This window comes from Bos grunniens, chromosome X (genome assembly GCF_055505025.1).
Source record: "Bos grunniens cultivar Pamir isolate PY7600 chromosome X, Bosgru_T2T1.0, whole genome shotgun sequence".
Classification (NCBI taxonomy): domain Eukaryota; kingdom Metazoa; phylum Chordata; class Mammalia; order Artiodactyla; family Bovidae; genus Bos; species Bos grunniens.
In genome coordinates, this window is record NC_141194.1 from 45,673,967 (window position 1) to 45,701,761 (window position 27,795).

General features: G+C 37.6%; 1 protein-coding gene across 19 annotated transcripts in view; it reads right to left on the reverse strand.

The window, feature by feature from the left end:
- ARHGEF9 (Cdc42 guanine nucleotide exchange factor 9) overlaps nucleotides 1–27,795 on the reverse strand; it is a 555,038-nt gene that overhangs the window by 8,878 nt on the left and 518,365 nt on the right. For all 19 annotated transcript variants that reach the window (XM_086390082.1, XM_086390069.1, XM_086390074.1 and 16 more), the window contains 2 exons: nucleotides 18,360–18,603; nucleotides 11,213–11,281 (listed from right to left, as the gene is read on the reverse strand). In XM_086390082.1, the coding sequence (XP_086246208.1) occupies nucleotides 11,213–11,281; nucleotides 18,360–18,603 (313 nt within the window). The remainder of the gene's footprint in view (nucleotides 1–11,212; nucleotides 11,282–18,359; nucleotides 18,604–27,795) is intronic.

A 27,795-nucleotide genomic window follows, 5' to 3' on the forward strand; every position in this document is an offset into this window, starting at 1 on the left:
TTCTAAGGAGCCTCCATACTGTTCTCCATAGTGGTTGTATCAGTTTACAATCCCACCAACAGTATAAGAGCTTTCTCCACAATCTCTCTGGCATTTATTCCTTGTAGATTTTTTTGATGATGGCTATTCTGAAAAGTTTAAGTTTTGTCATTGTAGTTTTGATTTGCATTTGTCTAATAATTAGCAGTGTTGAACATCTTTTCATGTGATTTTTGGTCATCTGTATATCTTCTTTAGAGAAGTATCTACTAAATCTTCTGCCCATTTTTTGATTGGGTTGTTTGGTATTTTCGATATTGAGCAGCATGAGATGTTTATATATTTGGAGATCAATCCCTTATCAGTCGCTTTGCAAATATTTTCTTCCATTCTGTAGGTTGTCTTTTCATTTTTTATGTTTCCTCTTGCTGTGCAAAAGCTTTTAAGTTTAATTAGGTCCCATTTGTTTATTTTTGTTTTTATTTTCTTTAGGAGGTGGATGCAAAAAGATATTGCTGCAAATTTATGTTAAAGAATGTTCTGCCTATGTTTTCCTCTAAGAGTTTTACAGTATGCAATCTTACATTTAGGTCATTTATCCATTTTGAGTTTTTTTGTGTGTGTGGTATTAGAGAATGTTCTAGTTTCATTCTTTTACATGTAGCTGCCCAATTTTCCCAGCACCATTTATTGAAGAGACTGTCTTTTCTCCATTGTATATTCTTGCTTTCTTTATTGTAAATAAACTGACCGTAGGTGTGTGGGTTTATTTCTTAGCTTCCAATTCTATTCCACTGATCTATATTTCTGGGTTTGTGTGTGTGTGTGTGTGTGTGTGTGTGTGTGTGTGTGTGTGTGCGTGTGTGTGTGTGTGCGTGCCAGTTCCACTCTCTTTTTTAGTAATAACTTAAACATTTTTATTTTATGTTGGAATATAGTTAACTAACAATGTTGTGTTAGTTTCAGGTGTACAGGAGAGTGATTCCATTATACATGTATCTATTCTATTTCTGATTCTTTTCCCATTAGTATATTACAGAGTATTGAGCAAATGTGCCCATGCTATACAGTAGGCCCTTGTAGTAGCATACTTTTTTTTTTTTTTTTTTTTTTTTGCTTACTGTACCTTTGTAGTATAGTCTGAAGTCAGGGAGACTGATTCTTCCAGCTCTGTTTTTCTTTCTCAGGATGATTTTAACACCATAGAGTCTTTTGTGTTTCCATGTAAATTTGATTTTTTTGTTCTAGTTCTTTGAAAAATGTCATTGGTAATTTAATAAGGATTGCACTGAATCTGTAGATTGCCTTGGGTAGTATAGTCATTTTGACAATATTGATTCTTCCAATCCAAGAACATAGTATATAATTTGACATGTCACCTTCAATTATTTCACTGGCATCTTACAGTTTTCATAGTAAAATTTTTTGCCTCCTTAGGTAGGTTTATTCCTATGTACATTATTCTTTCTGATGCAGTGGTAAATGAGATTGTTCCCTTCATTCCCCTTTCTGATTTTTGTGGTTAATGTATAGAAATGTGAATGATTTCTGAGTATTAACTTTCTATCCTGCAACTGTACCAAATTCAAGGATAAGCTCTAGTGTGTGTGTGTGTGTGTGGGGGGGGTGGCGGGTAGCATCTTTGGCATTCTCTATGTACAATATCATGTCATCTATAAACGGTGACAATTTTTCTTATTTTCCAAATTGGATTCCACTGTTTGTTCTTATTTGTCTGTTGGTTTAGGTTAGTTTGTATTTTTTTCCCCTGAAGTAAGATTGTATTGCTACAGACTTCATTCTTAGAACTGCTTTTGTAGCATCCTATAGGTTTTGGATCATCATGTTTTCATTTTCATCTGTCTCTGGGTATTTTTTTTTTTTCCTTTTTGTCTTCTTCAGTGACCCATTGGTTGTTTAGTGACATATTGTTTAGCCTCCATGTGACTGTGTTTTTTCCAGTTTTTTCTTATAGCTAATTTCTAATCTCTTAGCATTTTTGTTGGAATGCAGGCTTGATATAATTAAAATTTTATTAAATATACTGAGGCTTCTTTTATGGCATAGCAATTGAGAGAATGCTATCCTGGAGAATCTCTCACGTGCACTTGAGAAGAATGTGTGTTCTTCTGCTTTTGAATGAAATGTTCTATAAATATCAATTAAGTCCATCTTGTCTAATATGACATTTTAAGGCTTGTGTTTCCTTACTGATTTTCTGTGTGCATGACCAGTCCATTGAATAAAATGGGTCGTTAAAGTGCCCCCAATATTATTGTGTTACTATCAATTCCTCATTTTATGGCTGCTAGAATTTGCCTTATATATTGAGGTGCTCGTATGTTGGGTACATTCATATTTACAGCTGTTATATCTTCTTCTTGGATTGATCCCTTGTTCATTAGGTAGTGTCCTTCTTTTGTCTCTTGTAACACTCTTTTATTTTAAAGTCTATTTTGTCTGATATTAGTATTGCTACTCCATTCCAGAGGATGGAATATCTTTTTCCATCCTCTCATTTTCAGTCTGTAAGTGTCTCTAGATTTTAAGTATGTCTCTTGTAGACAGCATATATATGGGTCTTGTTTTTGTATCTATTCATCCAGTCTATATCTCTTTATTGAGTGTTTAAACAATTTCCATTTAAGGTGATCACTAATGTGTATTTTTTATTGTCATTTTTAAAATTGTTTTGGATTAATTTCTGTAGTTCTTTTTCTTTCCCTTCCTCTTTTGTTCTCTACTGTTCTGATTTGATGTTTATCTTTAGTGTTTGGATTGCTTTTTCTTTTTCTTTGTTCTTATCTATTACATATTTTTGGTTTCTTTTTATCATGAGGTTTTGTTATGGCAGTCTTTGTATATACAAGATTGTTTAAAGTTGCTGGTCTCTTAATTTCAAATGCATTTTCAATATCCTACATTTATACTCTTCTCTTTTCACTGTTACTGGTTTTGTTATTATATTTTATATGGATGCTTGCCCACCTTTATTGTATGTTGCCTTCACCATTGAGCTTTCCCATTCATAATTTTCTTGTTTCCAGTTATGGCCTTTTCTTTCCCATATAGAGAAGTTCCCTTAGCATTTGTTGTATAGCTGATTTGGTGGTGTTGAATTATCTTAGCATTTCTTTGCCCATAAAGCATTTGTTTTCTCTGTGGAATCTGAATGAGAACCTTTCTGGGTAGAGTATTCTTGGTTGTAGTTTTTTCCTTTCCAGCATTTTAAATATATCATGCCACTCTCTTCTGGCCTGCAGATCTACTGCTGAACAATCAGGAGATAAGCTTATGGAAATTCTTTTGTATGTTATTTGTTGCTTTTCCCTGTTGCTTTTTAATATTTTTTCTTTGTCTTTAGTTTTCATTACTTTGATTAATGTGTATCTCAGCATGTTCCTCCCTTGATTTATCCTGTATGGGACTCTCTGTGCTTCCTGGTTTTGAGTAAGTGTGTCCTTTCCCATTTTAGTGAAGAGTTTGGCTATTATTTCCTCAAACATTTTCTCAGGCCTTTTCTCTCTTCATCTTCTTCTGTTACCCTTATAATGCAAGTGTTGGTACATTTAATATCCCAGAAGTCTCTAAGACTGTTCTCATTATTTTTCATTCTTTTTTCTTTATTCTGTTTTGCAGTAGTGATTTCCAGTAATCCGTCTTCTAGCTCACTTATCTGTTCTTCTGCCTCATTTATTCTATTTATTCCTTCTAGTGTATTTTTCATTGCAGTTATTGTATTGTTCATCTTTGTTCTTTTAAGCTCCTAGAAGAAAGTGAAAGTGAAGTTGCTTAGTCATGTCTGACTCTTTGTAGCCCCATGGACTTTAACTTATCAGGCTCCTCTGACCATGGGATTTTCCAGGCAAGAATGCTGGAGTAGGTTGCCATTTCTTTCTCCAGGTCTATAATAAACATTTATTGTATTCTCTTGGTCTGTGCTTCATTATTTTTCTGACTTCTTGAATCATCTTTACTGTCATTACTGTTGAGTCTTTCTCAGGTAGATTGCCTATCTCCACTTAGTTTCTCTGTGGTTTCTATTTGGTTCCTTCTTCTTTAACATATTTCTCTGTCATCTCATTTTGTCTTAATTTTTGTGTTTATGGTCCCTTTTCCTCAGGCTGCAAGATTATTTCCCTTGCTTCTTGTGCCAGCATCTTGTTGAGTGAGGTGGATCCAAGGTCCCTGTACAGGTTTCCTGGTGGGAGGGACTGGTGCCTGCCCCCTGGTGGGCAGAGCTAGGTATTGTCCCACTTGTGGGCAAGGCCATGTCAAGCCATGTGTTTATAGGTGGTTGTTGGCTTAGGATGAATTCAGGTAGCCTGTCTGCAGATGGATGTGGCTGTGTTACCACTATTTTGGTTGTTTGATGTGAGGCATCCCAGAACTGGATCCTACAGGCTGTTGAGTGAGTCGAGATCTTGATGCCAATATGATGACTTCTACGAGAGCTTATGTGGATAATATTCCTCGGAATTCCCACCACCAGTGTCCTTGTCCCCATAGTGACTCATAGCTAACCTCTGCCTCCCTAGGAGACTAAGATTCACAGGCAGGTCTTGCCTAGGCTCCTATGGAGTCACAGCTTTGCTTTGGGTCCCAGTGCACATAAAATGTGTGATTCCTCCAAGGGTGGAATCACTGATTTCCCCAGTCCTGTGAAACTCTTGGACACAAGCTCCACTGGCCTTTAAAGCCAAATGTTTGTGAGCTTCTCCTTCCATGGCCAGAGCCCAGGCTTTGGAGTCTAATGTTGCACTCAAAACTCTTACTCCTATGAGAGAACCTCTGCAATATAATAATTTTCAAGTTTGTGGGCTGCCCACCTGGCAGGTATAGGATTTGATTATATTGCAAAAGCACCCCCCCCACTGTCTTTTTTCTTCTTTGTCTTTGGTTGTAGAATACATTGTTTCATAGGTTCAAGACTTTTTTGTTAATGATTGTTCAGCAGTTAGTTTTGATTTTGTTGCTTTCATGAAAGGAGGTGAGCTCAACTCTTTCTACTCTGATATATTGTCTGCTGCCCCTATTGTACATTCATCTTCAGGTTTTCATGTTACTAATTAGCATTCTTTCATTTCAGCTTGAAAAAATTTCAGCATTTATTGTAAGTCAAATCTAGTGGTGATTAACTCTTTCTGCTTTTTAAATTTTTCCTGGTCTGAAAAAGTCTTTTTCTTTCCTTTATTTTCTGGGTGCAGCATTCTTGTTGGATGATACTTTCTTTTAGTACTTTGAACATATCATTCCACTCTCTGTTGAGAAATCTGCTGATAGCCTCATGCAGGTTTCCATGCACATGAGATTTTTTTTTTTTCTCTTGCTACTTTTAATCTTCTCTTTTTGTCTTTGATTTTAAATAGCTTTATTAGAATGTGTCTTAGAGAAGACCATTTTGGGTTAAATTGTTTGGATATCAGTGAGCCACATGAACTCGGATATCCAAATATTTACCCAGAATTGGGAAGTTCTAGCCATTGTTTGTTTAAACAGTCTTTGTTCTCCTTCCTTCTTCTCTTATCCTTATTAGACTCTAATATTTTATAGATTGTTAATCTTAATTTTACCCCATAAGTCACATAGGCATACTTTATTCTTTTTCATTTTTTCCCTAGTCTGACTAGACAATTTCAAATGACCTTTCTTTGACTTCACAGATACTTTTCTTCTAGGGGATGAAGTCTGCTATTGATGCTCTGTATTGTATTTTTTTCATTTCATACATTGTATTTTCAGCTCTATACTTTGTTTGGTTCTTTTTATAATTTCCTCTGTTAAATTTCTTATTCTGTTCACAATGTTTCCCTGATTTTGTTGAACTGTCCCTCTTGTAGCTCTCTGGACTTCCTTAAAATAACTATAATATATTTTGAATTGTTTATCAGGCAAATCACAGATCTCCTGGTCTTTGGGTGTCAGTTTCTGGAAATTATTGCATTCCATCGATGATGTCTTGTTTCCTTGACTTTTCATATTCCTTCTAGTTTTGTGTTGCTATCTTTGCATAAAAAGGGGCAGTCACATATTCCAGTTTTTATTGACTGGCCTCTTTTTTGCATCCAATCATAGATTATTCTGTCTGGAACTTCTCCACTGAGCTCCCAGACTCTCAGAATGACACTCCCAGCTGCTAGTAATTGTCAAAATCTGTGTTCTTTGGAGAGACTAAGGTAAAAAACTATTATGCCATTTTGATGATGTTGTCTAACAGTTTTCAAATGTGGTATCAAAAATATGACAGTATCAGAGGCCAACAAATGATATATAGATATTAGGGAGGGAGTTTGTGGAGTGTTCATTTTAATTTTTTAATTAAGCTTTTTATTTTGAGGTCATTGTAAATTCACATACAGGAATCAAAAATATGGAAATATGCCTTGGACCCTTTATTTAATTTCTCCAATAATAGCATTTTGCAAAACTATATTATAATATCACAGCTAGGATATTAACATTGTTATAGGACACAGTCAAGAGACAACATTTCTATCATCAAAAGGATTACTCTTATTACTCTTTTATAACCACACTTATTTCTTTCCTTTTCTCAATCTCGCCTTAACTCCTAGCAACCATTAGTATGTTCCTCATTTCCAAATTATATTATTTGAAGAACATTATATGAATGGAATCATATCATCTGTAACCTTTAGGTATCAGGTTTTCTCAATCATCAAGATTCCTTAGAAATTCACCCAAGTTGTTACATGTACCAGTAGTTGGCTCTTTTTATTGATGCATAGTATTCTATGATATAGATGTACCAGTATTTGCTTAATTACTCACCCACTGAAAGACATCTAAGTTATTTCCAGTTTGGTCTATTTTGAACGAAGCTGCTATGAACATTTGTTTAGAAGTTTTTAAGTGAAAATAAATTTCCGCTTCTCTGGGATAAATGCTCAGATGTGTAATTGCTGGATCATCTTGTAGTTGTTTATTTTATGTTTTAAGAAACTGCCAAACAATTATGTAAAACAGTGGCTATACTGTTTTACACTCTCATCAGCAAGGTATGAATGATTCTGTTTCTATACACCCTTGCCAACATTAGGTGTTTTCACTATTTATTTTTCTATTGCCTTTGTAAAAGATATGTAGTGATAGCTCATTGTGATTTGCATATTTTCAATGATTAATGATGCTGAACATCTTTTCATATGTTCAGCTGATACCCAAATATCATCTTCAGTGAATTATCTGTCTTTTGCCCATTTTCTAATTGGAATGTGTAATTTGTTTTTGTTTGTTTTCATTTATTTTTTTACTATTGAGTTTTGAGAGTTTTTTATATATTCTAAATACCATTATTTTGTCAGGTACATGGTTTGAAAACATTTTCCCTAGCATGTAGCTTATCTTTTCATCTTCTTCACATGGTCCTACACAAGGCAAAATTTTCTACTTTGATGAGGTCCATTTTATCAATACTTGATTTTATAATTCAAGCTTTTGGTGTCAGTTCTAAAGAATTATTTGCCTAAACCTAATCCTGAAGATTTTCTCCTACTGTTTTTTAAAAGTTTGTAACTTTAAATTTAAATTCATTATCTATTTTGAGTTACTTTTTATAGGTTGTGAATTTAGGTTGAGATTATTGTCTTTGTTTTTCCGTTGCTAAGTCGTGTCTGACTCTCTGTGACCCAGTGGACTGCAGCATGCCAGGCTTTCCCATCCTTCACTATCTCCCAGAGTTTGTTCAAACTCATGTCCATTGAGTTGGTGATGCTATCTAACCATCTCATCCTCTGCTGCCCATTTCTCCTTTTGCCTTCAATCTTTCCAAGCATCAGGGTTTTTTCCAATGATTTAGCTCTTCCCATCAGGTAGTCAAAGCACTGGAGCTTCAGCATCCATCCTTCCAATGAATATTCAGGCTTGATTTCCTTTAGGATTGACTGGTTTGATCTCCTGCTGTCCAAGAGATTCTCAACAGTCTTCTCCAGCACCACAATTTGAATGCATCAGTTCTTCAGCGCTCAGCATTCTTTATGGTCCGACTCTCTCATCCGTACATAGCTACTGGAAGAACCATAGCTTTGACCATAAAGATCTTTGTTGGTAAAGTGACGTCTCTGTTTTTTACTATGCTGTCTAGGTTTGTCATAGCTTTTCTTCCAAGAAGCAAGCATCTTCTAATTTAATGGCTGCAGTCACTGTCCACAGTGATTCTGGAGCCCAAGAAAGTAAACTCTGTCACTGTTTCCACTTTCCCCCTTCTATTTGCCATGGAGTGATGGGACTACCCTGGGATGGGATGCTATGATCTTAGGTTTTTAATGTTGAGTTTTAAGCCAGATTCTTCACTCTCCTCTTTTTTCCTCATCAATAGGTGTCTTAGCTCACTTCTTCCATTAGAGTGGTATCATATGCATATCTGAAGTTGTTCAGTGCCATTTGTTTAAAAGGTTATCCTTCCTTAACCGAATTGCTTTTGTACCTTTGTCAAAAAATTGGATGGACATATTTGTGTACGTCTATTTTTTTGGTTCTCTATTCTCTAACAATCTACTATGTCTATTCTACTAACACCACACTGTCTTGGTTACTGTAGCTATTAGTGTTGAAATCAGGGTAGACTTATTGTTCAAACTTTATTCTATTTCACATTTATTTTAATTATTCTTACATATTCATTTGATTTTGACCTGTCCTAAAGCCTCTGGAGAGGAGGACTGTACTTGTGGCCCTAGAGAGCTCCATAATGGCAAACTGAAATGAGTTGATGTACCAGGAATTAATAATCGACTCTCAAGACAGTATAAAAGGCAAATGTAAAGTGAAAAGGCCTCCCTTGGAGCTAGGCTCTGTCCTCTGCTTTTCTTCAGCCAGGCTTCCCTCCCCCAGAACAATAGACTAAGTGAATAAGGCCCCATGACATTATGGGCTTCCATGGTGGCTCATGTGACTTGGAGAAGGAAATGGCAACCCACTCCCGTATTCTTGCCTGGAGAATTCCATGGACAGAGGGCCAAGACAAGCTACAGTACATGGAGCTGCAAAGAGTCAGACACGATTGAGTGACTAACACTTCACTTCACATGGCATTATAGATTGTGTTGGAATCTATATTAAATCTGAATTAGAGAAATGATAAAAATGCTCCTTATCACTTCCAAAAAGGTGTCATTGGAAGGATTAAGAAAGCTGGCTTTCTTAGGTATCTCAGAAAACTCATTTGTTCTTCCCATATGTGTGTGTGTGTGTTAGTCGCTCAGTTGTGTCTGACTCTTTGGGACCCCATGGATTGTAGTGAAAATCACTTCTACAAATGTAGTGCCCATGTGTCTCAAATATATCAGTCACCACAGTCCTGGACTAGGAGGGCCTTGAAAATGGAAACAGAAATAATGGAGGAAATTTTTAGGAATTCAGTGGTTTGAAACCAGATAAGTTTATTTGAAGTCTAGATGGAAAGCTGTTCAGGTGAACAATTGTTTGGATACTGGGAGACAAGAAAAGACCTGCAAGAGATAGTCTTGAGACAAGGCAGAGAAGGAACATGACACAAACGCTTGGTATGAGCAAGTAGGACTATTTTCTAATTGGTTGCTTTGTGCATGTTCTTCTGCTTTAAGGTTTCTCAGTGGAAAAATAAGCCAGTCTCAGATAGACTTGGGAGAACTTGGGCTGAGGTAAAGGAATACCATCCCATTTTGAAGGTCAATGTGGTAGGGGCAGTGGAAGGATTCAGAATGAGAGAAGTTCAGGAGGAAAGAGCCTCCAGGAGACAGAGGTGGGCCACTAGGACAGCAGCCCTTTTGTACCCTGAAGACTGTCCAGGTAGTGGGGGCTTATATCTCTAAGGAATAAGCACATTCTCTCAAAGGATTCTCCTATCCATACAGATCATAGACTTAGTGTAATTAACTCCAGATTACTTTCTAACACTCCTGTTTTCACCACTAAGGAGTTAGGAGTGGTTGCCTTTAATTTCCTACCTAAAATGAATCACATTTCCACAACGAGTGAAAGTGTCAGTGAGCATCTTCAAAGACTAAGAAGCAATAAGAAGTTAAAAGGAAGGCCATGACTAGCTGGATGCCCAAGCTAGGTGCACTGGTCAACTGGAAATCAGATATCCACAGGCACTAAACCTCTTCAATAAAAAGGAACTTCATTGGGAATAATTAAGGGTATATTATGTGACTGCTAGAACTTCAGGCAACTTGAATCTAATCACTTAAATGGTTACTAATTCTGAATCAGAGAGCCCTTTAAGAGAGCACAAAGAAGGGCCTAAGGAAAATGAAGTCTCACTAAGATTGCCTACCCTGGGGAGAATAATAATGGCTGTCAGTAATAGAAACAGCTGTCAGTGGTTGAGGTGAGACAAAAAAATTGAGCTGTTCTTAACTAGCATGAAGGATCAACAGAACCCTGAGGTGGAGAGGAGGGTGCAGCAGACTTGGAAACAAGCTGACTTAAGTTCAGAGTCAATTTATGCCAAATATCTTCAGTTTCTTCATCTGGAAAATAAGACTAATAACGTCTACCTTTTCAGGGGTATCATAAAAGCGAAATGAAGGAACTTATATAAAATGACTGGTACTGAATAGCTTCTTGAATAAACAGAGGGTAGTTCCTTCCCTTTGTTCAATTAACCATTTTAATGTTTTCTAGTTCATGAAAATGAGAAAATAAAGCTTCATTTCATACTCAAGTTGATTTCCAAGGTATTTTTCTTTTTAAAATACTTTAGTTTATGACTCAAAAAGAGAACAAATATCTGAATCTTCTGTCTAGGTTCAGTTTGAAGTCCTCCATTCTGATTTGGGGTTCATGATTTGGCAAATGCCCCCAGTCCAATGAAAGAAGGTTATATGCATATCCCTAATATATATATATATATATACATACATACATACATGTATTAATAAATTCCATATATTTACTATTGTCCAACTGTTTCTAAATTGTTAATAAAATTTAGTTTCTCACTTTAAGGGAAAATAAAAGAAACAAAGTTTCTATTTTTTTCCTGTACCCAATGAGCTATCTGTAGACATGGTTATCTTAAATTATTCACTCCTAAGCCTTAAGTCTTTTAAAGATCATTTACCACTTATCATCAGAGACACCTGGGAATCTGGACATTTCCCATGACCCTAAGTGAACTTTAGCATGGAAATAAGCATATGAATATGCAAATACATAGCTTATGGCTTTTCAGTTTCACAATGAGAGTGAGTGAGGTCAGGGAGGTTGTAGTTAAAGGCAGTTTTACCTTTTTGTTTAGAGACTTTTCTCACAGTCATTGCAGCCTGCCTCTTCTGATTTTCAGAAATCTCAAACCCTATAACACAAAAATAAATCATTTTGTTATGAGTAACATAGACCTTTTTTAAAATGTATAAATTAGTACAAGTTTTCTGGAAGAGTAATATTAACACTTACCTACAACAATGCATTTCAATGTATAGAGGGGCAAAAAGGTGAGAACATGAGTTAAGAGGCTGTTAAATGGAGAGTGGTTGAATAAAATATGGTGAAAAGTGGAAAGACATTTCACAATCAAAAGCAAAACTAAAAAGAAAAATGAGCTAAAAAATGAGATTACAGCAGAAAATATATATAGACTTAAGGAAAAGTTTTACAAGGAGGAAAAAAATTGAATGGCAAAAACAATCAAAGAAATAATCAAAATATCTGTGGAAGTTCTTTGCCAATTTTTAACTGAGTTTTGGGTTTTAACTAATTGAGCTGTAGGAGTTCCTTATATATTTTAGAAATTATCACATGTATTTTTTGAAAATATTTTCTCCCATTTAACAGGTTGCTTATTCGTGTTGTTGTTTTTTTTCTTTTGCTGTGCAAAGGCTTTTTGGTTTGATGTTTTCTATTTTTGCTTTCCTGTCCATGTTTTTGGTGTCATATCCAAAAAAATCACTGTCAAGACCAACATCAAGAAATATTTCCCGAATGTTTTTGTCTAGGATTTTTACAGTTTCAAGTCACATGTTCTAGTCTTCAGGCCACTTTGAACTGATTTTCACATATGGCATAAAGTAGGAGTTCAATTTTATTCTTTCTCATGTGGATATCCAGCTTTCACATCATTCATTGAAGAAATTATCCTTTCCCAATTGTGTATTTTTGGAATCCTTGTTGAAGATATGTTGAATATATAAATGTATGTGTTTTTCTGAGCTCCCTATCCTATTGCATTCATCTACATGTCTGTCTTTATGCCAGAACCAAACAGTTTTAATTATTATAGCTTTGTAATATATTTTGAATCAGGAATTGTGATGTCTCCAGCTTTATTCTTCTCTCTCATGGGTATACTGTGGATCCCCATGAATTTTAGGATTGTTCTTTTTTTTTCCTGTTTCCATAAAAAATGCTACTGGAGTTTTAATAGGAGCACATTGAATCTATAGTAAATCTTTAGTAAAATGACCATGTTATTAACATTGTCTTCCATTCCAAGAATACAGAATGTCTATTTATTTATGTCTTCTTTAATTTCTTTCAGTAATGTTTTGTAGTTTTCAGTGTACCAGTATTTTACATCCTTGGTTAAGTTTATATCTAACTATTATATTCTTTTTGAAGCAATTGTAAATGAGATTGCTTGCTTAATTTCTTTTTCATATAGTTTGTTGTTAGTACATAGAAACACAATTTACTTTTGTATGTTGATTTTGTATCCTACAAATAAATTCATTTATTAGATGTAAAAGCTGTTTGTGGAATCTTAGGGTTTTTACATATAAGATGATCTCATCTGCAAACAGGAATAATTTTACTTTCTCTTTCCTGATTTGGAGGAATTAATTAGTTAAGCCTAATTGCTCTAGCTAGGACTTTCACTACTACATTGACTAGAAGCGGTGAATGTAAACATCTCTTGTTCCTGATCTTAGAGAAAAAGCTTTCAGCTTTCCCCCAATAAGCATAATATTAGCTATGAGCCTTGTGAGCTTTCAATATATGGTTTATATATTGAGGTAAATTCCTTCTATATATTATTGATAGTTTTTATCATAAGAGTGTGTTGAATTTTTTCACATGATTTTTCTGTATCCATAAGGATGATCATGTGACTTTTCCCCTTCATTTTGTTAGTGTGGTGTATCACATTAATTGATTTACATATGTTAAACCATTCTTGTATCCCAGATAAATCCCACTTGGTCATGGTGTCTGATCCTCTTATTGTATTGTTGAATTTTTTTTTCCAGTGATTTACAGAGGACTTTCCCATGGATTTTGTTATAGATATTGATTTGTAGTTTACCTTTCTTGTGGTGGAAGGCTTAATATTGTTAAATATCCATTCTGACTTGAAGCTATCTATAGAGTCAATGTAATTCTATCAAAACCCCAACGGTATTTTTTTTACAGAAACAGAAATAGCAAGCCTAAAATTTATGTGGAAACATAAAAGACCCATAATAGCTAAAGCAATCTTGAGAAAGAAGGGCAAAGCTAGAGACTTCACAATTCCTGATTAAAAATATATTATGAAGCTACAGTAATTAAAACAGTATTGTATGGCATAAAGAGAGAACTCCAGATCAATGGAATAGGATAGAGGGCCAGAAATAAATGCACACATATACAGTCAACATATCTTTGACAAGGCTGCCAAGAATACACAATGGGGAAAGGATAGTTTCTTCAACAAATGGTTTTGTGAAAATTGGATATCCACATGCAAAAGAATGAAACTGAACTTCTATCTTATGCCATACATGAAAATCAATGCAAAGTGGACTGAAGACTTGATTGTATGACTTGGAATTGTAAAACTCCTAGAAGAAAAAAGGGGAAAAATCTTCTTGACAATGATTTCTTAAATACCAAAAGCACTGGCAACAAAGAAAAAGCAGACAAATAGGACTACATCAAACTAAAATGATTCTGCACAGCAAAGAAAAGAAACAACATATAAAAAGGCAATCTATGCCACTCTAGTATTCTTGCCTGGAAAATTCCATGGACAGAGGAGCCTGGTTGGCTATAGTCCCTGGGGGTCCCAAAGAGTCAGACATGACTGAGCATGCCCACACACAAACTGAAGTTCACTGAGCTCAGTCAAGAATTTTCTTAAAAAAAAAAAAAAAAGGCAATCTATGGAATGGGAGTAAATATTTGGAAACTATATATCTAAGGGCTTAATATCCAAAATATATAAGAAACTTCTCTGCTCAGCAGTAAATAAACAAACAAACATATAGCAATTAAAAAGAATGGTCAAAGGACTTGCATAGACATGTTCTCAAAGAAGTCATACAAATGGCCAACAGGTATATAAAAGTATTCTCCACATCACTAATTATCAGGGAAATCCAAATCTTAACCATAATAAGATATCACTTCACTCCTGTTTAGAGAGCTATTCTTGAAGAAACAAAAGATGATTAGTATTGGCAAGAATGTAGAGAAACTGGACCCATAGTAAACTGTTAGGTTAATTAAAATGATTTAGTCACTATGGAAAACTACCATATGATCCAGAAATCCCACTTCTGGTTATATGTGCAAAATAATTGAAATCAAGATCTTGAAGAGATATCAGTACTCTCATATTCATTGCAGCATTATTCCCAAAGGCCATGATAATTGAAACAATCTAAATGCCTGAGGATGGATAAAGGGATAAAGAAAATGTTGTATGTATCTTTTTATATACACACACACATACACACACACACACACACACACACACTAGAATATTATTCAGCCCTAAAAAGAATGGGAATTCTGCCATATGTGGCAACATGGATAAATCTGGAGGACATTTGCTAATTAAAATAATGTAGTCACAGAAGGACAAATTCTATATTTGCATGAATATGAAGTGTCTTAACTAGTGAAACTCATAGACAGAGAGCAGAATGGTGATTCCAGAGAGAATCACCAGAGATAACAGGGAGCTGCTTTTCTATAGCTATAAAGTTTCATTTACATAAGATATGAATAAGTCCTTGAAACTTGCACAACAATAAGCATACAGCTAAGACTAGTATATTGTGCCTTTAAATTAGCCTCCAATTAAAATAAATAAATACATTAAAAAACAAATAAATAAAAGGAAAAAAATTAAGTACAGAGCTCATGGTGTTTTTGCCAGTTAAAAAACTAAGGCTAAGGTCTCACCTAAAAGAAGAAATTTTGCCTTACAAGCTTCGGACCTACAAGCCCTATCCAAAGACAGCTTTGCTCTATGCCCACGAGTTCAAGTCTACCCATGATGTTTGAACCTGAATGCCTGGAGTTGCTTAGCCAGCCTTCACAATCACATAATCCAATTCTTATAATAAATTTCTTAATAATAATTTATCTCTTATTGGTTATGCTTCTCTTATTGAACCCTGACTGATATAAGGAGTTATAGTTAGATTCTGTATTCTTCAACTGGAGTGGTTCTGATGATAAATTATGTTTAAGAAAGCAAGTTACAGAGTAATATGTATAGTACAATTTGTATCTTTTAGTATAATATTTATATTTTTATAAAGTCTTATGTGTATATGTTTATATGAACTTGAGATTAGTATGAAAAGAAACACATCAAATTAATACTGATTATCTCACACAGCATAGGAGCAACAGAGAAGGGAACAGAATGCTAAACTTTATTATATTTCCATATGTGCTTAAATGGTTATTATGACTATGTATTTTATAATTTAAAAATAAAAATAAAAAACAAAAATTATAGTAAATCCACATGACAGCCATAAAAATAATGATTAAAATAGTAAATGATTTACAGAAATGTTAATGATATAATTTTAAGTGACAAAGATATAAATTTATATCTGTCATGAAGTGGCAGAGGTTGGGGGAGACAGAAATAAAGATTCAGGCACTCTAATTTTTTTTTTAATTTAGACACATAGGAAAAAAGATGGGAAGGAAATATACAAAAATATTTATAAAATTTATCTCTGGGTAGTATGTTCATGTGTGATTTTTAGGTGTTTTTTTCCTTGTATTTTGTGTTTTTTCCCCAAAATTTCTTTCAAAGAAAATGACTTACTGTTATAATTAGACCAAATTCTTAATATTTTTAAAAAGACGACTGTTGGGAAGCAATTTCTGGAAGCTTTTCTACAGTGTGGGAGATATGTTGGAACCAGAGTGAATGGTATGAGTCTTCTAGTTGATCTAGGATCTGCAAAAAGCACACTAAAACAATTCCTCTAATAGCACTAACAATCTAGGCAGTGTCAGAGATTGTTGGTGCCTTCCATTAGGACAAGCAGCCAGTAGAATTTCTGTAATGATTCTACATCATGTCCTAAAGCAGTGCCCAAATGCTAAAAGCAAACTGAATTCAATGGGACTTAAAGTGAATTATCAATAAGTACTCTACCCAAAACCTGAGAAGACTTAGATAAGACTAAGCAGTGTCTTTCTGATGATCCTTCCTTGCCTTTGGACCATTTCAATCCCAATACTTCAGATAGGAAAATATATTTGTACCAGGACTCAAATGGTAGGCCCATTTTTTGAGAGGCAGTTTCTTCCAACTTGAATACAGATGTTTTAAGGTATAATTCTCCTCCTTTAGGCAGGAGAAGGCAATGGCACCCCACTCCAGTACTCTTGCCTGGAAAATCCCATGGGTGGAGGAGCCTGGTAGGCTGCAGTCCATGGGGTCACTAAGAGTTGGGCATGACTGAGCGACTTCACTTTCACTTTTCACTTTCATGCACTGGAGAAGGAAATGGCAACCCACTCCAGTGTTCTTGCCTGGAGAATCCCAGGGACGGGGAAGCCTGGTGGGCTGCCATCTATGGGATCGCTCAGAGTCAGACACGACTGGAGCAACTTAGCAGCAGCAGGAGTGAGGCAAAACCAGAAACTCTGGTGTCCTCTCAAGGAATTTCAAAGCCTGGCTGTATTGTATTTTTTATGCCAGAAAGGCAGGACCATGAGCAGGAGACCAGATAGTACTTTGTAAACCACAAGGTTAAATGCTAAATCCCACAGTGGGAAAGCAGTATAAAAAGTATCTCTACCAGCTATATTCCCTGTGGAAAGGAGAATAACTTATTTGAAATAAAAGAGTATGGTTTAGTGTGATTCTACATCATGCAAATGGTCCTGGTTTTAAATCATGCAAGTGGCCCTGTTATATTTTCTATAATTTACTTTAAAATACTTTTATACAGAGAACATGATATATACAAGAACATTAATAGGGGCATTTAGTTAACACCTAAAGTGATCTAATCAGGAATACACACTCAAGAAGTGATTTGTTAACATATTGAACATTCAGAAGTCTTTGCTCAAGAGGCCACAACTACCAGCAGTTCAGTCACCTTAATTTGGGAGGCCTAATTAGTCTAATACATGTGAAAATGAATTTTCACTGATAAAAAAGAATGCTGTACAAGATGTGCCCTCTCCACAAATGTCATATAGGCACTTAAGCCTTCACAAGAACTGGGTATAAGAATCCAGTGAACCCTGCTGCTGCTGCTGCTGCTGCTAAGTCGCTTCAGTCGAGTCCGACTCTGTGTGACCCCATAGACGGCAGCCCATCAGGCTCCCCCATCCCTAGGATTCTCCAGGCAAGAACACTGGAGTGGGTTGCCATTTCCTTCTCCAATGCATGAAAGTGAAAAGTGAAAGTGAAGTCGCTCAGTCGTGTCCGACTCCTAGCGACCCCATGGACTGCAGCCTACCAGGCTCCTCTGTCCATGGGATTTTCCAGGCAAGAGTACTGGAGTGGGTTGCCATTGCCTTCACTGACAGTGAACCCTATAGCCTATATATATACTTCAGAAGGAAGCCTGAAATTTAAGATTGAAAATGAGTACTATATTTTGGCCTAATCAGAGGATTTTGTCACCGGACTTTGACTAGGAAGTTAGCTGAAAGTGAAAGTGAAAGTCTGTCAACCGTGTCCGACTCTTTGCAACCCCATGGACTGTATATAGTCCATGGAATTCTCCAGGCCAGAATACTAGAGTATGTACCCATTCCCTTCTCCAAAATTACCAAATCTGCCTCAACTAACCTAAACTTTTCACAGAAGATGCTGTTGTGTATCTAAAGACAGAGTTGTGACTTCATTGAAATTACAGAACAGGCTGTATGACTGCTTTTGTGTTTGTTTGCTAATACACTTTTGTATGTTTGGGAGAATTGAGCCTGAGGTTTGATTTAAGTGTATTAATCTCATCTAACAGTGATAATGTAGGGGAAATCAACCTCTAAGTATCACTTAACCCTGACTAATAGAAACTATTGTTATCTGCCAAAAATAACCTAATAATAGGAAACCACCAAAGTGGATTATGTCAGTTTACAACACAAATTTCTCTGCCTCTAGAAAAATGAAAATTAATTTAACTCTTCTATGTTCTTCATATCCATATTCTTCTTTCTCCTCTCAGGTCACTTACCAATTTTTTCATCTTCCTGTACCATTTTCCTCTCTTCTCTGAAAGCTCTGAGCCAGCGTATCTTCTCCTCCAATTTCTTGGCAAAGAATAGATGTATCTCCTCAGTCTCCTTGTTGTGAAGCTTGAAGGCATTTTTCATGCTTACATTAAAGTCATCATCTCTGCCATCTTCAATGTCCACTACCTCATATTTATCCATATCAATGCGGCCTTTGTAGTATAGAATGTCTCTCCGGATCAGGTCCTAGACAGAAAGAAAGAGAAGGCTTTTTGTTGGAGGTATGTGGAGAGTGGGTATAAGGACAGTTGGCACATATGCACAGCAGAACGCTAACATTGCCATTGTTCTGGTGTATCAGTGAGAGGTGGTTTGGTTTAAATCTGGACAGGTTACCTTAGCTTATGACACTAACAGTTGGCTAACTAGATGCTATTAGAGAAATCCTCTGGCCTACATCTGTGGATTTTGTCTCAGACCTCAGCCTCAATGCACATATGTGTTTACAACAAGACTGCTGATGTGAAGTAGGAAGCAGTAAGCCACACATGCACTGCTACAAAGGGCTTTTCCTCTTCCAAAATATTTGAAAGCCTTCCAGAAGTATGAAATGAACTGACTAGTTGCCTGAAGTATACTCAGGAATCTAAGTAGGCCATCAAGACTGGCATATCAGAGAGGGAATGAGTGATAAGAGTAGCTAGGTAGTCAAAGGCTGCTGGCCAGGAAGGATTACCTAGAGAAGGCTGAACACTTAGAATTCTGGGGGTTTTTGGAAAAGGACTCGTCTAGCAGGAGAAATGTAGGGAAAGTGAATAAAAAGCTTCATATGTTGACATGGATGAATCTCACAAATCTTATTGCATGAGAAAAATAAAAGTAGTAGTTGGATACAAAAAATATATTGCCTATCCATTATGATTGTTATTTTTATTCTTGGGTATATGAAATTGAATTAAACCCAGTCTATTAGACACTCATAATTACTCAATGTATAGTGCCCTTATATCTCTATTCATTTACTTGCTTACTTACTTTTATTGACATATTAAGTTTTGGTGAACCCAATGCCCATTCCAAAACCTGTAACACCAAGGCAGCCCACATATTAAATCACATGTTCATAATTCCCCTGCTTTCTATTCTATATAATTTTATCTCATCTACATGTATTCTGTTTATATAAAGTTTAAAAAAACACAAAACAATGCCACATAATGTTTAGGGATATATACAAAAATTATAAGAAAAATACAACAATGATACATGCCAAATTCAAGGGAATACAAAGAGGAGAATGGGGACAAGAGAGAAAAAAGGGAAATGGATGGAAGAGGGAGAGGAGGAAGACGATATTTATAATGATTTATTTCTTAAATTGAATGGTTTGCCTTGGAAACAAGCAGAGATGATTTTGTCGTTTTTGAGATTGCATCCAAATACTGCATTTCTGAAGCTTTTGTTGACTATGAGGGCTACTCCATTTCTTCTAAGGGATTCAAAATAAAGCAAGGCAAAGGCTAATAGAGTTTTGCCAAGAGAATGCACTGGTTATAGAAAACACCCTCTTTCAACAACATAAGAGACAACTCTACACATTACTCTACACTCTCCAAGACTCTACACTCTACACATCACCAGATGGTCAATACTGAAATCAGATTGATTATATTCTTTGCAGACAAAGATGGAGAAGCTATATATAGTCAGCAAAAACAAGAGTGGGAGCTGATCATGGCTCAGATGAGTCCAGTTCAGTTCAGTCGCTCAGTCATGTCTGATTCCTTGTGACCCCATGAACTGCAGCAGGCTAGGCCTCCTTGTCCATCACCAACTCCCAGAGTTCACCCAAAACCATGTCCATCGAGTCGATGATGCCATCCAAATATCTCATCCTCTGTCATACCCTTCTCCTCCTGCCCTCAATATTTCCCAGCATCAGGGTCTTTTCAAATAAGTCAGCTCTTTGCATCAGGTGGCCAAAGTATTGGAGTTTCAGCTTCAACATCAGTCCTTCCAATGAACACCTAGGACTGATCTCCTTTAGGATGGACTAGTTGGATCTCCTTGCAGTCCAAGGGGCTCTCAAGAGTCTTCTCCAACACCACAGTTCAAAAGCATCAATTCTTCGGTGGTCAGCTTTCTTTATAGTCCAAGTCTCACATCCGTACATGACCACTGGAAAAACCATAGCCTTGACTAGACGGACCTTTGTTGGCAAAGCAATGTCTCTGCTTTTTAATATGCTGTCTAGGTTGGTCATAACTTTCCTTCCAAGGAGTAAGCGTCTTTTAATTTCATGGCTGCAGTCACCATCTGCAGTGATTTTGGAGCCCAAAAAAATCAAGTCTGACACTTTTCCCACTGTTTCCCCATCTATTTGCCATGAAATGACAGGACCGGATGCCATGATCTTAGTTTTCTGAATGTTGAGCTTTAAGTCAACTTTTTGACTCTCCTCTTTCACTTTCATCAAGAGGCTCTTTAGTTCTTCTTCACTTTCTGCCATAAGGGTAGTGTCATGTGCATATCTGAAATTATTGATATTTCTCCTAGCAATCTTGATTCCAGCTTCTGCTTCCTCCAGCCCAGCGTTTCTCACGATGTCCTATGCATATAAGTTAAATAAGCAGAGTGAAAATATATAGCCTTGACATACTCCTTTTCCTATTTGGAACCAGTCTGTTGTTCCATGTCCAGTTCTAACTGTTGCTTCCTGACCTGCATACAGGTTTCTCAAGAAGCAGGTCAGGTGATCTGGTATTCCTGTCTCTTTCAGAATTTTCCACAGTTTATTTTGTTCCACACAGTCCAAGGCTTTGGCATAGTCAATAAAGCAGAAATAGATGTTTTTCTGGAACTCTCTTGCTTTTTTGATGATCCAGCAGATGTTGGCAATTTGATCTTTGGTTCCTCTGCCTTTTCTAAAACCAGCTTGAACATCTGAAAGTTCACAGTTCACATACAGCTGAAGCCTGGCTTGGAGAATTTTAAGCATTACTTTACTAGCGTGTGAAATGAGTGCAATTGTGCAGTAGTTTGAGCATTCTTTAACATTGCCTTTCTTTGGGGTTGGAATGAAAACTGACTTTTTCCAGTCCTGTGGCCACTGCTGAGTTTTCCAAATTTGCTGGCATATTGAGTGCAACACTTTCATAGGATCATCTTTCAGGATTTGAAATAGCTCGACTGGAATTCTATTACTTCCACTAGCTTTGTTCGTGTGATGCTTCCTAAGGCCCACTTGATTTCACATTCCAGGATGTCTGGCTCTAGGCGAGTGATCACACCATCATGATTATCTGGGTCATGAAGGTCTTTTTTGTACAGTTCTTCTGTGTATTCTTGCCACCTCTTCTTAATATCTTCTGCTTCTGTTAAGTCCCTACCTTTTATGTCCTTTATTGAGCCCATTTTTGCATGAAATGTACCCTTGGTATCTCTAATTTTCTTGAAGAGATCTCTAATGTTTCCCATTCTTTTGTTTTCCTCTATTTCTTTGCATTGATCGCTGAGGAAGGCTTTCTTATGGCTCAAATCATGAATTCCTTATTACCAAATTCAGACTTAATTTGAAGAAAGTAGGGAAAACCACTAGACCATTCAGGTATGACCTAAATCAAATCCCTTATGATTATACAGTGGAAGTGACAAACAGATTCAAGGGATTACATCTGATAGACAGAGTGCCTGAAGAACTATGGATGGAGGTTCATGACATTGTATAGGAGGCAGTGATCAAGACCATCCTCAAGAAAAAGAAATGCAAAAAGGCAAAATGATTGTCTGAGGAGGCCTTACAAATAGCTGAGAAATGGAGAGAAGCTAAAGGCAAAGGAGAAACAGAAAGGTATACCCGTTTGATTGCAGAATTCCAAACAGCAAGGAGAATAAGAAAGCCTTCCTCAGTGATCAATGCAAAGAAATAGAAGAAAACAATAGGATGGGAAAGACTAGAGATCTCTTCAAGAAAATTGGAGATACCAAGGGAACATTTCATGCAAAGATGGGCTTGATAAAGGACAGAAATGCTATGGACCTAACGGAAACAGAAGATATTAAGAAGAGGTGGCAAGAATACACAGAAGAACTATACAAAATGACCCAGATAACCGTGATAGTGTGATCATTAACCCAGAGCCAGACATCCTGGAATGTGAAGTCAAGTGGGCCTTAGGAAGCATCACTACCAACAAAGCTAGTGGAGGTGATGGAATTCCAGTTGAGCTATTTCAAATCCTAAAACATGATGCTGTGAAAGTGCTGCACTCAATATCCCAGCAAATCTGGAAAACTCAGCAGTGGCCACAGGACTGGAAAAGGTCAGTTTTCATTCTAGTCCCAAAGAAAGGCAAAGCCAAAAATGTTCAAACTACTGCACAATTGCCCTCATCTCACACGCTAGCAAAGTAATGCTCAAAAGTCTTCAAGCCAGGCTTCAACAGTACATGAATCCTGAACTTCCAGATGTTCAAGCTGGATTTAGAAAAGGCAGAGGAACCAGAGATCAAATTGCCAACATCCGTTGGGTCATGGAAAAAGCAGGAGCATTCCAGAGAAACATCTACTTCTGCATTATTGACTACCCAAAGTCTTTGACTGTGTGGATCACAACAAACTGTGGAAAATTCTTCAAGAGATGGGAATGCCAGACTACCTTACCTGCCTCCTGAGAAAGCTGTATACAGGTCAAGAAGCAACAATTAGAGCTGGACATGGAACAACAGACTGGTTCCAAATTGGGAAAGGAGTATGTCAAGGCTGTATATTGTCAGCAATTCCTGCTTACTTAACTTACATGCAGAATCCATCATGCTAATTGCCAGGCTGGATGAAGCAAAATCTGGAATCAGGATTGCCAAGAGAAATATCAGTAACCTCAGATATGCAGATGACACCACCCTTATGGCAGAAAGTGAAGAACTAAAGAGCCTCTTGATGAAAGGTAAAGAGGAGAGTGAAAAAGCTGGCCTAAACTCAACATTCAAAAAACTAAGGTCATGGCATCTGGTCCCATCACATAATGGCAAATAGATGGGGAAACAATGGAAACAGAGACAGACTTTATTTTCTTGGGCTCCAGAATCACTGCAGATGGTGACTGCAGCCATGAAATTAAGACATTTGTTCCTTGGAAGAAAAGCTATGACCAACATAGACAGAATATTAAAAAGCAGAGACATTACTTTGCCTACAAAGGTCCCTCTAGTCAAAGCTATGATTTTTCCAGTAGTCATGTATGGATGTGAGAATTGGAGTATAAAGAAAGCTAAGCACCAAAGACTTGACGCTTTTGAACCGTGGTGTTGGAAAATACTCTTGAGAGTCCCTTGGACCAGAAGGAGATCAAACCAGTCCATCCAAAGGGAAATCACTCCTGAAATTTCATTGAAAGGACTGATGCTGAAGCTGAAACTCCAATACTTTGGCCACCTGATGCAAAGAGCTGACTCATTGGAAAAGACCCTGATGCTTGGAATGATTGAAGGCGGGAGGAGAAAGGGATGGCAGAGGATGAGATGGTTGGATGGTGTCACCGACTTAATGGACATGAGTTTGAGCAAACTCTTGGAGTTGGTGACGGACAGGGAGTTTGAGATGGACAGGGAAGCCTTGTGTGCTCCAGCCCATGGGGTCACAAAGAGATAGACAGGACTGAGCGACTGAACTGAACTGATGTCATATTCCCCGGTCTTCCTAGGTGGCGCTGTGGTAAAGAACCTGCCAGCCAATGTAGGAGACCTAAGAGACATGGGTTTGATCCTTGGGTCAGAAATATCCCCTGGAGGAGGGTATGGCAACCCACTCCAGTATACTTGCCTGGAGAATCCCATGGATAGAGGAGCCTGATGGGCCATAGTTCATAGGGTCTCAGAGAGTTGGACGCGACTGAAGGGACTTAGCACACATATATTCAGATTCCCAATCCTAAGTCTTCACACTGCATGGTAAACAGAGCTTTTCTGTAGGGTGTGGAAAACTGTCTTTAAGGATTCTCAGCATAGCTCTGTCCATCTCAAAACCCTAGGTTGCCAAATACATCATGGTGTTCTTTTCTTTCCATAATGATTATGCACATAAATCATCTTGTAATCATATAAATCATTTTATTTATAATCAATCTCTAAGTTTTTGCATAGAGATTGGTTCTAATCCATTGGGTAATCCTGATATCAAGTTTACAAGAAAGATAGGTCTGCTATACAGAGTGGGACAATGTAGTTACAAGTCTGTTTCAGAGTTTGGATTCCTTTTACCATGCTCAAATTGGACAAGTTTGGTCCTGCCAAAATAATGGGGTGGCTCCTTGATGGTTCAGCAGGTTAAGAATCCATCTGTCTGCAACACAGGAGACACAGGAGATGTGGGTTCAATCCCTGGGTCAGGAAGATTCCCTGGGTCAGGAAGATTCCCTGAGTAGGAAATGGCAATCCACTCCAGTATTCTTGACTGGAAAATTCCATGGAGAGAGGAGCCTGGTGGGCTACAGTCCAAAGGGTTATAAAGAGTCGGACATGACTGAGCGACTAAGCATACATGCACACTCATGAACTAACTCCTATAATACCTAGGAACACTTTGTGAAACAATATGCATAAAAAGTTGGCCCTGTCAAACTAACTACAAAAGCAGGACAAGCTGAGGAGAATGTATCCATGTAGTCTACTTTGATTCTGTAAAGGCATGAAACCTACCTTACAAAACATAATACACATGCACATAGACCTGGACCACACAGCTAATAGGTGGGTGCCCACCTGGCTAGAATATAGGCAGAGTCAACCCTCCCTCTATTCCTAACTTCAGCCTGCTGCTTCCTTTCCCTCTGAATTGGTGTGTCATAAACATTATTAGCCTTCAAAATCTTTAATAGTTTTCAAAAATGGAAAGGATGCACATGATCTTAGAGCTAAATTAAAAGCATCAACTGAACCTCCTATTGTTTCTATAGGTATTTGAGGATAATAATGAATGACAGAGAATTCTGTCTTTGTGGCAGGGGAATAGGACTAGAGGGATGTGTCATTAAAATTCTCCCTTTTCCTGGTCTTTCTGGCTCCCCAGAGGGTTGAAAGTGAGCTTTCAGACATCAGATTAGTCATAAAGCTAAGTGAAGGGATGTGCTAGGAATGATTAAGAATGACCCACTGTTCAGAAAACCAACCAGAAAGGGTAGCTAAGGCCACTAAGCAGCACAGAATGGTGGAAAGAACATCAGTTAGAGTTTAAAGTTCTGAGTTTGAATTTTAGCTGCTTAATCTCCTAGCTGTGTGGTACTCAGCAAATGAATTAACCTTGCTAAGGCTCAATTCCCTCAACTATAAAACTAGGAGAGTCATATTTACCTTGTAAAATTGTTGTAAATCTCAAATCTAAACATGCAGTATCCAGGTCATGAGGCTAGCCTTACCTGATAAACATGGTGCTGAGCTTTCTTGCTTTCAGACCAGTGTTTCATAGATCTTAAAAACTCCTTTTGATAAATGTAAAAAACCCATTGCCTCCTTTAGTTCATTTGAACTTTCAAAGTAAGTTAAATATTGTGATAGAAAAGAAATCAAAGTCAAAGCAACTCTGAATGTTTTAAAATGTACATAGCTACCCCACTGTCCCTGGAAATTCCATAAACCCTTTCAGGGCAGGGGTGGTATTAGTGGTGGGTGGCAAATACTGTTTGCTACTTACTCACCAAAATCACAGATCTATACCTGGGCTCACACTACTATCCCCTCCCTGACCCAAAGAAGCCTTCTATTCCAGTCCTTTCAGACTTTAAGACCAAATTCACACATTCTTCTTCCTCAAAGAAGCCTTCCATGACTGCACCCTCTAGATCACATCACTACAGTTTTCCTTTTCTGAACACTAGCACTGACTATGAAGACTATGAAGACACTTATGAAGACAACTATAAAGACTATGAAGACAACCAGCATTCAATTACCACCCTAGTGAATTTGCATTAGTTCTGTTTTATATGTTTTATTGCTAATTTTGTCTGTCCATTCAGGTTGTGCCCCGTACTGAGCTTTCCTTGGTTTTGCCTCATTTAGGAGTTATCCAGGGAAGGAAAGCTGATAAAGGCTCAAACTTTTTTTCTGCTCAGCTTCCACACATAGCAAGGGGACAAAGCTCTCCTGGGCCCTAGTTGCCTGTGGGACTGCTGGGACTGGGATGCCCACATGCAAATTGTTAATGGTGATCTGAGTGCTTTCAAAGGCACATGGTGAATAGGTGCTCCCTACAGATGTTATTTCGGAGAAGGCAATGGCACCCCACTCCAGTACTCTTGTCTGGAAAATCCCATGGACGGAGGAGCCTGGTGGGCTGTATAGTCCATGGGGTCACTAAGAGTCGGACACGACCGAGCAACTTCACTTTCACTTTTCACTTTCATGCATTGGAGAAGAAAATGGCAACCCACTCCAGTGTTCTTGCCTGGAGAATCCCAGGGATGGGGGAGCCTGGTGGGCTGCCGTCTATGGGGTCGCACAGAGTCGGACACGACTGAAGCGACTTAGCAGCAGCAGCAGCAGCAGCAGCAGCACAGATGCTATTTAGACTTCCCTGGTGGCTCAGACGGTAAAGCGTCTGTCTACAGTGTGGGAGACCGGAGTTCAATCCCTGGGTGGGGAAGATCTCCTGGAGAAGGAAATGTCAACCCACTCCAGTATTCTTGCCCAGAAAATCCGATGGATGGAGGAGCCTGGTAGGTTACAGTCCATGGGGTTGCAACGAGTCGGACAGGACTGAGCTTTCACTTTCACTTTCACAGATGCTATTTGGGTCTTCACAATTTCTCTGTCTAAATGGGGTTGTTTCTAACAGGATGGCCACCTTCCTCCTTTTCCTTTCTACTCATCCAAGTTGGAGGAGATTAAGGGAGCTAGTGCTTCTCTAGGATGGTCCTGGCACCTGCAGCCAAGCACTCTGGCCCTGGCTCTAGCCATGTCTCCAGCAAGGAGCTTATCCCCATCCCTGACATTACGTGATTGAAACAGCTGGGAGCTGTTTGAACTTGGCCTTACTGGGTATTCATGGGGTTTACTGAAATACTATAGTACATTTTGTACAAATGGCAGATGCTGCAGTCTGGGGAATGTAACTGTTCAGGATTGAAGTTTGCCTCACTTGCTTGTCAGCAAGGTTCTCCCTACCTCTTTTGAGGGGGCCCTGGCTACTCACCTCTAGCCTAACAACCCTGGCTTTCTCTTCAGATCCTGGGGAAGGCACATGGTGCTATGACTGGATTTGTCTTTATCATTATAACATTGCAGCATCTAGAATACATTCTTTTTTTAATTAATTTATTTTAATTGGAGGCTAATTGCTTTACAATATTGTAGTGGTTTTTGCCAAACATTGACATAAATCAGCCATAACGACAACAACGACAACAGTGAACACTTAAACAACAGACATTATGCAGCAGACACT